The 15,125-nt window shown below is 31.5% G+C and overlaps 1 protein-coding gene across 1 annotated transcript; it reads right to left on the bottom strand.

The window, feature by feature from the left end:
- Positions 1-13,240: 13,240 nt before the first annotated feature.
- LOC108561044 (ribosomal protein S6 kinase alpha-2-like) lies at positions 13,241-14,887 on the bottom strand. Its single transcript, XM_017918817.1, has 2 exons — positions 14,434-14,887; positions 13,241-14,383 (listed from the first exon to the last, which is right to left on the bottom strand). Exons 1-2 carry the CDS (start codon positions 14,812-14,814, stop codon positions 14,063-14,065), a joined length of 702 nt encoding a protein of 233 aa, XP_017774306.1. The 5' UTR covers positions 14,815-14,887; the 3' UTR covers positions 13,241-14,062.
- Positions 14,888-15,125: the final 238 nt, after the last annotated feature.

Below are 15,125 nucleotides of genomic sequence, written 5' to 3'. Positions count from 1 at the left end.
CTATGATTTATTTACCTTTTGGGGTTGTCGAGAAATCCACGAATAACCAAAAACACTCAAAATAAAACGAGAAAATAGTCATTTCTCTGTTATGTATAAGACGTTAAGTATGTGTTTTTTTTTTCAATTTCTACAGCTTATAGCAGGCGACTCGATGACAGGACGAATAAGTACGTAGGCTTGTTGGAAAGACAAAATATTCAGCTTTCATACGAGTGGTCGATGATGTAACTATCTTAAGGATTTGTCGAGAAAATCACGAAAAACTGTAAAAACTGAATAAAACACGAGAAAAAAATGTTCTTCAGCTTATAACAGGCGACTCGATGAAACTACAAAGATGTATGTTGGCGCATTGGAAAGGTGAGATATTCAGCTTTCATACGAGTGGTCTATGATGTAATTACCTTCAGGGGTTGTCGAGAAATTCACAAATAACCGATAACACTGAAAAAAAAAACGAGAAAACCGTCGTTTCTCTGTTACGTATAAAACGTTAAGTATGTGTTTTTTTTTTCTTTTTCTACAGCTCGTAGCAGGCGACTCGATAATAGCACTAAGATGTATGTAGGCTTGTTGGAAAGGAAAAATATTTAGCTTTCATACGAGTTGTCGATGATGTAACTATCTTAAGGATTTGTCGAGAAAATCAAGAAAAACTGTAAAAACTGAATAAAAAACGAGAAAAAAATGTTCTTCAGCTTATAACAGGCGACTCGATATAACTACAAAGATGTATGTAGGCGCGTTGGAAAGGTGAAATCTTCAGCTTTCATACGAGTGGTCTATGTTAATTACCTTCAGGGGTTGTCGAGAAATTCACGTTAAGTATGTGTTATTTTTTTCAATTTCTACAGCGCATAGCAGGCGACTCGATATAACTACATAGATGTATGTAGGCTTGTTGGAAAGGTGAAACAAAATAAATTACTAAACTAAAAATATAACAAAAAAAACAACAAAGTAAATAATTAAAATGTTCGAATTTTGTGTGGTTAAAACTGTTGTACGCACTGAAGACTATATAATTCACGGTGTGTAAGCTAAGAGATTTCGGCTACATTCCTCGCGAAACAAGACACCCGTGAACCTTTGAACTTTCCCGAATCCGGCTCGAAGCTTGTAACTCTCTCTCTCTACGCTCGTCAAAATGTATTCCCCGTTGTTGGAAACTACTAACTCGATTCTTTAATGTACTAACTGTCGGCAACAAACTTGTATATGGGATGACGGCAAACTTAACCTGCAGGATTACAACCGAAGTAGTTCGAGAAAATAAAAAAAAATAACAACCCTACAACCTTGTCTACATTTATTCACCGCAACAAACGAATATTTATATTTACTTTATATTTTAATATATTATATAATATCAAGAGACTTACCTTACTCCAAGTAAAGCATATTCTTGTTCGTAAAACTCATTTCTTAACACTTCTCTTAAAGTCCATTAATTAACACTATCTTGTCGACAATTACATTTCACGTCTCTGACATTTTATATCACTGACATTTCTATTTTGTTATTCCATTTCACAAACATTTAGTTTAAACTAATTTAAAAAATTTAAATTGAAAAATTATTTACATATAACATGATTACGTATTTACGTTTAAACCACTTTAAAGTAATATTAACACTTTTTTTCTTTAATCTCTCTTGGAATGCAGTAAATTAACACTTTTTAAACAATAATTAACCTTAAATTATCTGACATTTTGTATAACTGACATTTGTATTTTGTTATTCCATAAATATTATCAAAACCTACTACAAATAATTAGTTTAAAGTAATTTAAAAAAATTAAATTGTTAAATTAATTGCATATAACAATTATGTTTAATTAAATAAAATTTAACACTTTTTTCATTAATTTCTCTTGAAATGCAATAAATTAACATTTTCTAAACGATAATTATCCTTGAACTATCTGACATTTAATTCACTGACATTTATATTTTGTTATTTCGTCAACATTTTCAGGACCTACTACGTATATAATTTTTTTATTTAATTATATTAACAGTTTACATTGAGAAATTTTCAAATCTTTATATATTTCAGTAACATTTATATATCAACAACTTTTTCAGAACCTATTATAATTTATATTTATTTATTTATATTAAAATTTCACATTGAGAAATGAATAAAATTTAACAATTATTAAGTTCTATAATAAAAATTAATAATTTTCACTTAATTAATACTTGTATATCAGTAATTAACTTACAAATCTCTGATATGATATTTTGAGTCACTGACATTTATATCTTGTTATGTCATCTATATTTGATTGAGAAATTAATAAAATACAACAATTGTCACGTTTTTGTATAATTTCAAAAGAAAATTAATAATCTTTCTTATCCATAATTAATTTGCAAATCTCTATATATTTCAGTAACATTTATATTTTTGTTATGTCATCATCAACTTTTTCAGAACCCAATATAATTTTTATATTCATTTATTTTTATTAAAATTTCACATTGAGAAACGAGTAAAATTTAACAATTATTTAGTTCTATACGAGTTTAAATAAAAATTGAAAATTTTCACTTAATTAACACTTTTGTATCAGTAATTTACTTACAAATCTCTCTCTCTTTTGAGTCACTGACATTTATATCTTGTTATGTCATCTATATTTCCAGAACCTACTACGTATATATTTCTTTCATTTATTAATATGAAAATTTTACATTAGGAAATTGGCGTTTTCTTGAATCTCTAATGAAATGCAATAATTAATACTTTCTTTATCCAAGTTTCCGACATTGCATTCACTGACATTTATATTTTGTTATGTGATCTATATTTTCAGAACCTACTACTTATATATTTCTTTCATTTATTAATATGAACAATTTACACTGGGAAATTAATAAAATTTAAAAATTATTACGTTTTACACGACTTTAAAATAAAATCCATAATTGAATCTCCAATGAAATGCAATAATTAACACTTTATTATCCAAATTTCCGACATTTCATTCAATAACATTTATATTTTGTTATGTCATCGATATTTTCAGGACCTACTACATTTTTTCTTTCTTTTCATTTTTTGTTATTATTTCAAACATTAATACGTTTTGTATATCATTATACAATATAATTAACTTTAATTTCTCTTCAATCTTGACATTCAGAGGCAATGACATTTATTATTTTGTTTATAACAAAACTAAGTTTTTTTTTTGATATATTAATATGAAAATGATTAACAATAGAATTTACAATACAAAGTAAAAAAAAAAATAATTTTTACAAACTATTTTTGTCAATCAATTAATCAATTGTAATTAAGACTTTTAGTTAAAATCTTAGTTTATTATTTCTATTTGATGCAGGAAATTGGTGATCCATCAAAATGCTGTAGATTAATTAAAAAAAAGTTAGATGAATCTAGTAGGGGATGTTTTCGTTTCCGTGATGTTTTATGGCCGAGTCCAATTTAGATATTTTTTCGATAAACATATGAAAGTAGCTTTGAAAGCAAAGGCAACATAATTTAAGGATTATCTTTTGACGTATTTGTCCATCCCCTAGCCTATATACGCACATACATGTCTACATAATATACTTAATCCCCAATTGGGAGACTTTAATATTGACCAAATGAAAAGCCGAAATAAATTGGGAAACATGTCCCTGGTATTTCATCTCTCCATCACATACATAAATATATACTTTTTTCATCTGCCTCTTCTACTCAATATAGAAAATATATATAAAAAATCTGTCGTCGTGTTTCGCATCCCCCTTGATCCATTGTAAAGCACGTATATATTCTGGGGAATATATGGATCCTTGAACTGTGTATAACGTAATAAGACAGCGGGAGCTTTTCCACTTTGAAGTGCACCGCGCGCGCTTTCCTCTGCATATGATAGTAAATCGAATCAGATATGGCAGTTTATATTTCCTCTTTCCTCGCAGGAAAGAAAATTGACCAAATTTGGGAAAAGCTGATTGGAAGCTCTTCGACAACATCCCTCCTCCTCCTCCTCCTCCATCTCCTCCATCTCTCATACCAAAGGGATGAATATGAAAAGGAAAAGAGGAAAGAGGAAACAAAGGAGAAGATTGCCCAGAACAACGATGAAAATGGGAAATAATAGTGTGCTATGTCTCTGCGAAATGGAATTTGCGCAAAATTTGTTTCACTTCGTCTCCTTCTTCTATTTTATACTCTTGTTTTTTTTTCTTTCTTTTTGTTGGTAGTTGTAGTAGAACGGAACAAAACGCGGCTTTAAATTTAAATTTCCGGTTCGACGAAGCTCGGGCGGTGGAAGAAGCATTATCAAATTAAAATACGAAAAGGGGTGGCAAATTGCGGATTTTTCCCGCACATATAGGATGCAAATTCCGAGCCACAGCATAAAAAAAATAAACGCGCGCGCTAGAAACGTGCCCTCACACGAATCCAAATAAAATAAAAACCCCTCTCGCAATTATTGAGTGTTCATTAAAAATATGGAAATGCCGTTTAAAGGGTTGCTCCATTTTCATTCATTCGTTTTATTTATTTATTTATTCGGTTGGTTTTTGGTTAATTTTAACATTCGAGACTGGACGTCGCGACGTGATTCCGCGCTCATATAATCGCCTAATCTGGTGTGCGCACTTTCTGTCCACTGTGCGCGATTTTCTTTTCCTCCGCTAAATTCATTTTCGTCTGTCCGTGCGAAAGAGGTCCGGCGGCATGCGGACATCCGTGCCGGGAATCCCTAATCCTTGACGTCGCAGAGAAATGAGGGAAAAAAAAGCGGTCGCCAGAAATGGATGCAGAAAGAGAGTGAGAGAGGAAGGACGAATAAATGCCTCATTTCGCTTAGCTTAGCCTCTTTCGGCTTAATCAAACTCTAATAATTCAATCCAGATTATCTCAGATGTAACGTGCGCGCACGCCGGAATTGATGAGGGAAGTTTTAACGGAAAACTCCCTTCAAGGAAATGGGGGAATGGATGGAGCAAACAAAGAGAGAAAAAAAAAGAAGGTGGATACTCGAAGACGCAAATAGGTCTTATGTGTGTGTGGCAGCATTAGAAATTCAAGACCCCCGCGTCGCAGATGAGGTTCCATGGAAGCCATCAGACTTTCTATAATAGTATGGAAATTGGAAATCACGCACGGATCTAACTTGTATTTTATAGCTAATAAGACGCTGCTAATCTCATTTCGTAGCTCACTTCTCTATTGTTCCTTGATACGAAATTGATTGCTAATTTAGTAAGTTTAGGAAACGCGCCTGCCTTGGAAACACCACCCCCCCGACAACAAAACACACACCCACCGAGGACTTGCAGCGGTGGCAGCAGCACAAGCACCCCTTTTCAAATATTGAAACACCACACGTAACCCCTTTTGTTGCCCTCCCGGTCTGCCCGTATTTCAAACTAATTATTGAACAAAGATTACCAAGTCCACTTCGATCAGAATCCCAATCCCAAACAACAGAAGCTCCACAAACTAAACACGTCCATCTATTGGATATTTTGAACAATGTCTTCAATAGTTTTTATTTTGTTTATATCTCGAAAAATATGATAGGTAAAATAGTGACAAAATACATGAATTAAAGCTAAATGTTTAAAGAATAAAACTAGTATATTGTCAAATTTGAGAATGAATTTTTAGAGTTGAAAAAGCAGTATGCTTTAGGTATTTAAAAATAGGTAATTTGGTAACTTAGATTTTTGCTTATAGCACAAAAAGTAAGACAGATAGAATAATGATTAAATGTTTTAATTAAAGCTATATGTATAGAGAATATAAAGAGTATATGAGTTTATTTGTAACACTCTTGGTTTGACTGTAATTTATTGTCAAAATTTAAACATTGTTTATCTCGAAAAATGAGATTTTTTGTTAATATCTTGAAAAGTAGAATAATAATTGATCACACTAATTAGAACTAAGTATATAATGAATGAAACGAGTTTATATGCACATTTTTATAGTAACAATGTTTTGTTATAATTGAAAAAATATTTTTGTATCACTCTTAAAAGCAGAGTTCTTAGTTTTTTTATTAATTTCTCTAAATATAGGAGAGGTAAAATAATGATTGATTGCTCCAATTAAAGCTAAATCTAGATAATAAAACAGCTATAAATGCATGTTCACGAAGTTCTTGATTTATCTGTAATTTATAATCAAATTTGAAACGTTGTTTTTTGCAACATCCTTAAACTTTTGCTCATATCTCTAAAAGTAAGATAGATAAAATAATGATTAAATATTCTAATTAAAGCTATATGTATAGAGAATAAAATGAGTATATGAGTTGATTTGTAGCACTCTTGGTTTGACTGTAATTTATTGTCAAAATTTAAACATTGTATATCTCGAAAAATGAATTTTTTTTGTTAATATCTTGAAATATAGAATAATAATTGAGCACACTAATTAAAACTAAGTATATAATGAATGAAACGAGTATATATGCACATTTGTTTAGTAACAATATTTTGTTATAATTGAAAAAATATTTTTGTATCACTCTCAAAAACAGAGTTCTTAGTTTTTTTTATTAATTTCTCTAAATATAGGAGAGGTAAAATAATGATTAATTGCTTCAATTAAAGCTAAATCTAGACAATAAAACAGCTATAAATGCATGTTCACGAAGTTCTTGGTTTATTTGTAATTTATAATCAAATTTGAAACATTGTTTTTGCAACATCTTTAAATTTTTGCTCATATCTCTAAAAGTAAGATAGATATAATAATGATTAAATATTCTAATTAAAGCTATATCTATAGAGAATAAAATTAGTATATGATTTGATTTGTAACACTCTTGGTTTGACTATAATTTATTGTCAAAATTTAAACATTGTTTATCTCGAAAAATGAGATTTTTTGATATCTTAAAAAGTAGAATAATAATTGAGCACACTAATTAAAACTAAGTATATAATGAATGAAACGAGTATATATGCACATTTGTTTAGCAACAATATTTTATTATAATTGAAAAAATATTTTTGTATCACTCTTAAAAGCAGAGTTCTTAGTTTTTTTATTAATTTCTCTAAATATAGGAGAGATAAAATAATGATTGATTGCTCCAATTAAAGCTAAATCTAGATAATAAAACAACTATACATGCATGTTCACGAAGTTCTTGGTTTATTTTTAATTTATAATCAAATTTGAAACATTGTTGTTGCAACATCCTTAAACTTTTGCTCATATCTCTAAAAGTAAGATAGATAGAATAATGATTAAATATTCTAATTAAAGCTATATCTATAGAGAATAAAATGAGTATATAAATTGATTTGTAATACTCTTGGTTTCACTGTAATTTATTGTCAAAATTTAAACATTGTTTATCTCGAAAAATGAGATTTTTTGTTAATATCTTGAAAATTAGAATAATAATTGATAACACTAATTAAAACTAAGTATATAATGAATGAAATCAGTATATATGCACATTTGTTTAGTAACATTTTTTTGTTATTAATGAAAAAAAATATTTTTGTATCACTCTCAAAAACAGAGTTCTTAGTTTCTTACTCATATCTTTAAATATAAGAGAGGTAAAATAACGATTTATTGCTCCAATTAAAGCTAAATCTAGTTCTTGGTTTATCTGTAATTTGAAACATTGTTTTCAACCTTCTAAGAAAGAAACGTCCTTAGATACGTGGGCTCTAACAAAAGTCCGCTTAGTTGGCGTTAATGAATTTGTTTCTGAAAAAAAACAAAAGTTGTTTCTCTATTTGCTAAAGTCTAACGATATTTCATGTCAAATTTCAAGAAGATCGGTAAGAATGGATTGGAGAAAATGCAAGATTATTGAAGTAATGTTGGTAGAAATTCAACCTCTACGGATTTTGAGGAATGTTTTGATCTACCGACTCAAATAAATGAAAATTATGTTGAGAAATTACAAAAGGATGAAATTTTTTTCCAGCCAACTAAGTGAACTTTTGTTAGACCCCACACGTATTAGCTCATAACTGGAAAAGTAGGATAGATCAACATTCTAATTAAAGCAAATTGTATGGGAAATAAAACTAGAATAGATGATTTTTGTGTAGCTGTTAAATTTTAAACATTGTTTTTGCAACATCCTCTAGATTTTTGCTAATATCTCTAAAACTAAGATAGATAGAATAATGATTGAGCACATTAATTAAAGCTAAATGTTTAAGGAATAAAACTGGTATAGATGCATATTTGTGTAGCAACTCGAGGTCGACGATATTTGCAATGTATACTGCCTAAAAAAAAATTATAATATTATGAGCGTCGGCTTTGGCGGGATTTAATGCGCGAGGAGATCAGACATCGAATGGCATCGGAGATTCAGCTCAACAGAAATGGTTTATGCAAGGTAATAAAATGGAGCAGAAAGAGAAACTACGTATATATATATATATATATTTTGAGAAGGTATAACTCGAGCTTGATTTAAGCCGATCCGAACGAAGCGCGTGATTTTTATCATTATATATATATAATATTGGTGTGAGTGTGTGTGTGTGCGGGTGGTAGGTTTTACGAGTCCAGACAGAATAATTCAGCGGAAAGGAGGAATGAGGAGGAGGAAAGGAGAGAAGAGCTCGACGGAATAGTAGTTTCGCTTCCCCATTTAAACCCGTATATAACAAAAGGTGCTAAGTTTTATTTTATGACCGACGGCGTGTTACAGCTCGCATCCCTTCATATACATCCAACATCCAACATCCAACGCACACACACTCGGATCCGAGAAAACTGTATAAATTTCCTAAGCTCCGTTTTATAGTTCTAATTACTCGCACCGCCGTTAAATCGCTTTATTGCTTATATAATTGATGCCGAATCCGTTCATCCACCTCCACCGAATTCATCCATCCGCCCTTGCTCATCTCTCTCTCTCTCTTTCCATCCTTCCCTTTTCTTCACTCTCTATCTCTCTTTCCATCTTTGGCAACAAGTTGGCTCGAGCGTCGCGACGCTTTAATATTCCTGTCGGACAGGTGGTTAGGCGGTTTTTACGAGGACGCAATGCGCCAGCAACGTATATAGTTTTCCCCAAGAGATGAAATTGCAGCGTTATGAAAAGCACAAGAATCACGACCAAAATTCCAATATTTTAACAATTATGGAAACTCTTCTCTAATAGCATTCGAGGAAGAACTGTGAAGACTTTTCTTCGGTACCATTTCAAGGTATATAGTTTTCACTAAGAGATGAAATTGCAGCGTGATGAAAAGCACAAGAATCGCAACCAGAATTCCAATATTTTAACAATTATATAAACTCTTCTCTAATAGCATTCGAGGAGGAACTGTGAAGACTTTTCTTCGGTACCATTTCAAGGTATATAGTTTTCCTGAGAGATGAAATTGCAGCGTGATGAAAAGCACAAGAATCGCGACCAGAATTCCAATATTTTAACAGTTATGAATACTTTTCTCTAACAGCATTCGAGGAAGAAACGTAAAGACTTTTCTTCGGTAACATTTCAACGTATATAGTTTTCTTGAAAGATGAAATTGCAGCGTGATGAAAAGCACAAGAATCGCGACCAAAATTCCAATATTTTAACAATTATATAAACTTTCTCTAATAGCATTCGAGGAGGAACTGTGAAGACTTTTCTTCGGTACCATTTCAAGGTATATAGTTTTCCGTGAGAGATGAAATAGCAGCGTGATGAAAAGCACAAGAATCACGACCAGAATTCCAATATTTTAACAGTTATGAATACTTTTCTCTAACAGCATCCGAGGAGGAACCGTGAAGACTTTTCTTCGGTACCATTTCAAGGTATATAGTTTTCCGTGAGAGATGAAATTGCAGCGTGATGAAAGGCACAAGAATCGCGACCAGAATTCCAATATTTTAACAGTTATGAAAACTCTTCTCTAACAGCATCCGAGGACGAATCTTGAAGACTTTTCTTCTATACCATTTCAAGAGGAATATCATAAAGACTTCTGAAAAGGAGAAATCCGTGTCCGAATCTTCTATCAATCACCACACAGACAAATTGACTCTTAAAAGTGAATTTTTCCGCGAGACACATGACAAATGGATCGACGTGGCCTCTCCCGATGAATCCATTAAACGGTCATTATATGCATGCGACCTGATAGACTCCATCCATAAATCATGGACCAGAAACGGGTCGCATACTGTACAGAGTAATGATGGATGATTGCTGCAGCATGACAGCAGCCCTCCTTCATTCTCTGTTCGGCCGTTCTCCATCCGATCCCGACGTATGTGCCACCCCTTTTTTCCTTCTCTCCCCTTTTTGGACGAAAGCTCATATTAAAGGTGGAAACGGTTTTAATGAAAAATGTAATACTTTTCCTCCGACGCCCGCGCCTTTATTAAACGCAATACAATTTTCTGCGATTAAATAAACTCCTTCTCTTTTTTTTTGTCTCGCTCACAGACTGCACAAATCCAAAGCGAAATTAAATCTTACCCGAAAGATTAATTATTCTCTCACGCTCTTATACATTTATCTATCCGTAAGCATCTCTTTATATCCATTACCACTCTCTCTCTCCCATCCAACCCTTTTTCTGTATCTTCCTAACTTATCTCAACATTCACTACTGCAGCAATCCAAATCCTCTTAGTTTTAATACCAATAACTTTCAAGTCAAGTGTAAATCAAATCTCATTACATTGTTCCAAATTTGACTTTGATTTACTTGCAAACCAAGACTCTCATTAGTATGCATTTATATTCATTTTATTCCCTACGCTTTTAGCTTTAATTTGTGTATTCAGTAATTATTCTGTCTATTATACTTTTCTTTCGAAATTTACAAAAATCTAAAGATAGTTGAATAAATTGCAGTCAAACCAAGAATTCAACCTATCTTACTTTTCATGTACATCATATGATAAAATATAACAAATGTATTTATAACTTAACAAGAAGTTACTCAAGTTTATGTTGTTATTCTGATAACCTTTGCCGTTGGAAAATGATTTTAAATACATCTAAAGAAAATTGTTACAAAAACTTATTTCAAACATATTTATATTTGAAATTGGATCAAGAATCGTTATAATAAATATGCAAATAAATAATTCTGTATCTTCCTAACTTATCTCTCCATTCACTACTGCAGCAATCCAAATTCTTTTAGTTTTAATACCAATAACTTTCAAGTCAAGTGTAAATCAAATCTCATTACATTGTTCCAAATTTGACTTTGATTTACTTACAATCCAAGAGTCTCATTAGTATGCATTCATATTCATTTTATTCCCTACAATTTTAGCTTTAATTTGTGTATTCAGTGATTATTTTGTCTATTATACTTTTCGAAATATTTACAAAAATCTAAAGATACTTGAATAAATTGCAGTCAAACCAAGAATTCAATCTATCCTACTTTTCAAGTACATCATATGATAAAATATAACAAATGTATTTATAACTTTACAAGAAGTTACGCAAGTTTATGTTATTATTCTGATAACCTTTGCCGTTGGAAAAATGATTTTAAAACAACTTTTAAATACATCTAAAGAAAATTGTTACAAAAACTTATTTCAAACATATTTATATTTAAAATTGCATCAAGAATCTTTGTTATATGTTATAATAAATATGCAAACAAATAATTCTGTATCTTCCTAACTTATCTCAACATTCACTACTGCAGCAATCCAAATCCTCTTAGTTTTAATACCAATAACTTTCAAGTCAAGTGTAAATCAAATCTCATTACATTGTTCCAAATTTGACTTTGATTTACTTGCAAACCAATACTCTCATTAGTATGCATTTATATTCATTTTATTCCCTACAATTTTAGCTTTAATTTGTGTATTCAGTGATTATTCTGTCTATTATACTTTTCGAAATAATTACAAAAATCTAAAGATAGTTGAATAAATTGCAGTCAAACCAAGAATTCAACCTATCCTACTTTTCATCTACATCATATGATGAAATATAACAAATGTATTTATAACTTTACAAGAAGTTACGCAAGTTTATGTTATTATTCTGATAACCTTTGCCATTGGAAAAATGATTTTAAAAAGACTTTTAAATACATGTAAAGAAAATTGTTACAAAAACTTATTTCAAACATATTTATATTTTAAATTGAATCACGAAACTTTGTTATATCTTATAATAAATATTCAAACAAATAAATGCACGAATTTTGTGTATTTAACACCAAAAATAGTATTTTTATTCGAATCTAGAGCTTCGATATAGTCAATTTTTTAGCTCACGTGCACATAGTGTTGCATACTTTATCTTATTTATAAATTTAATATTGCTAATTCCATTAATAAGATATTAATTTATTAGATTACAATCTAATTAGCGTATTAAAGTTTTGATTAATAAGTTTTTATCGATAAATCTTAATTAAAAAATTAAGCGGATTAGGAACAGCGCCAAAACAGGGTGAACTAAACGACTTTCAAGTAAATCCTCAAGATGGCTCAAATGAATATGTGTATATTGGGTTGCATTTTCTCAACTAGCTAACGAAATTATTCCTTTTGGCCATCTCTTGGTTTTCATTCAAAGCTTATAGTTCGGCACTTTCTGCGCTGTTGCACTTCAAATTCTTATTAACTTAAATATACGTTACTTAATTAACCTTTTGTTTCCTATGTATTGTTGATATTAACGCTAATCAATTAATAAATTATAATTAATATAATTTCAACTTTTGAAAATGAAATTCTTACAGCAGAAATTGATAATTTACTAAACGAAATAAAAACGATTCAGACAACTTTGCACAATATTATTATTGAATATATATACACCACATATATTTCTGTTTTCGTTTTTTTTAACATGGCACAATAAATACAACACTCTGTGTATAAATATAATTTTCTCTTCAACTTATATATATATTATATATAATAATCAAATTTTTCTTTTACACTTGTTTTTTTTTCTCTTCATTCGCTCAAATTGATTGTTTGAACCGTTTTTTCACATCCTCCTTTTCTTTGTTTCTTTCCTATACACATACATTATAATTATATATTTATTTGTTTTTTTCTGTTACAAATTTAAAATCTCTTTTTAGTTTTACTTTCCTGCAGCGTTTTAAAATCTAAAATTCAACAACAATCGTTTCAACAATCGATAGAAAATATAGATACATGTTTAGTTCGTGCAAAAGTTAGTGCACATTCAAAAGTTTACATCCTTAGGCCACAACAAATAGACGTTAGTAAAAAAAGTATATGAAGAAAAATTATAAATAAACAACAACAGCAATTACAGTTATAATTCCAAAGTGATGTAGAAGAATATATATATATAAATATATTAGTTAAGAGTACAAAAAAACGAAAAGTTTATAATAATAATGCAAAAGGAATGAATTGGATCACAAGTAAATGCATTAGTTTTTGATATTAGTAGTGGAAACGTTTTCTTTTCTTCTTATGTTTTGATATGCCTATACGAGAGTTACTTGAATAAATAAATTAAGAAATTGAGGAACAAATGGATCTATGGCAATCATACCTAAATATAATTGTATGTATATATAAATATAAATATTAGTATTTACACAATGCGGATCAAAAATAAATTCTCTTTCGCGAAGGGATTATTTCATTACAACAACATATTTACTACTATAAGTTTTTCTTTTCCAAGTGAGGATTCGGTATCACAAGTTTTCAGTTGGTTTTAGCGTAAAAATTAAATAATAATTACTAAATCGAAATTTACAAATTAAAAAAAAAACATACATTGAGAGAGTGTGAAAGAGAGAGAAATATAGTGTTAAAAAGATTAGAGATTAAAGTTATTTTTTTTTATAAATATTTATATATATATATGTATATCGTCTTAAGATATTTGATTAATTAATAGTTTACAACCTTAATTCACCTAGTAATACTCTTGTGCTTAGATTTCGTTTGATTCGTAGCGGTATGATTATATTTTTATATATGCACACTTGGTTTGCTTTTGTGATTATTCTTGGCAAGATTGTGTACGTTTGTATCATGACAAAAAAAAGAGAGTTAATTGACCCGGAAGCCTCTTCCTCCTTCATCACCATCAACGAATCTTCGGCTCAGGACGCGTTCGATTTATCCTTGATCCTCCGCCTTGCCAGTTCGGACATCGCCACCGGGCCGATGTTCGCGACCTCCGGCGCCGTCGAAATAGCGCGAAAAGTAGCGGCGACGCTCTCCTTCAGCTCGACGCGACTCACCGATGGATACAGGTTGGCGGCGTCCACTGGAATCGCTTGACTTTGGGTGTTGTTGTTGCTCGGATTCAGCCACGGATGCTTCAGCAGTTGCACGGCGGTGGGTCGCCGTTGCGGAGCGACGTGCAGCATGTCTCCGATCAAATCTTTAGCCTGCTGCGAAATCCCCGCCCAACTTGACGTCTGAAATCAATTGAAGGAATGACGAAATTGACTGGGATTGTTTTTCTTACTTGGAAATCGATTTTGCCGTTGCTGATCTTCTGCAGGATCTGCTGAGGTCCGTCTTTGACGGCGATGTTGAAGGGGCACCGACCCCCAGCCAGAAGGATGTAGACTATGATGCCCAGAGACCAAATGTCGCAAGCGGCGTCGTATCCTTGCCGTTTCAGGACTTCGGGCGCGACGTAATGGGCCGTGTAGCAGGGAGTCATCAGGAGACCGTTGTCCGCTCGCAGTTGCTTCGCGAATCCCATGTCGCAGATGGTGATGCTCTCCGGGGTGCAGTCCGAGGAAGCGAACAGTATGTTCTCCGGTTTCAAGTCCCTGTGGACGACGCCGTGCTCGTGCAGATAAGCCACAGTCGTTGCCAACGTTCTCAGTATCGCAGCCATCTCAAATTCCTTCACGAAAGACTAACAACATAAAACACGTTTATTGTAAATACTTTAGTTAAAGCAGCGTTTTCCAAACTGTGAGGCGTGGACTAGTCTAAGGGAAGGTGCGAATGTGAGTAGCAGTGAGCAATTTTCCAAATATCTGCTAAAGTATAGTTACAAATACATTCCTGTGCTTTATCCATATTGCTGTAATACGCGTTCAAATTGTGAAAACTTAGAAATTAAACGTTCGAAAAAGCAGTGTTTCACATTTCATTGATTTACTCAAAAAGTATAATAGATAGAATGAATCCAATATATGCATA

The sequence above is a fragment of the Nicrophorus vespilloides genome, unplaced genomic scaffold (assembly GCF_001412225.1).
Source record: "Nicrophorus vespilloides isolate i.1.1-1 unplaced genomic scaffold, Nicve_v1.0, whole genome shotgun sequence".
Taxonomy (NCBI): Eukaryota; Metazoa; Arthropoda; class Insecta; order Coleoptera; family Silphidae; genus Nicrophorus; species Nicrophorus vespilloides.
Note: the sequence above shows the minus strand (reverse complement) of the source record. Positions and strands in the feature narration are given on the sequence as shown.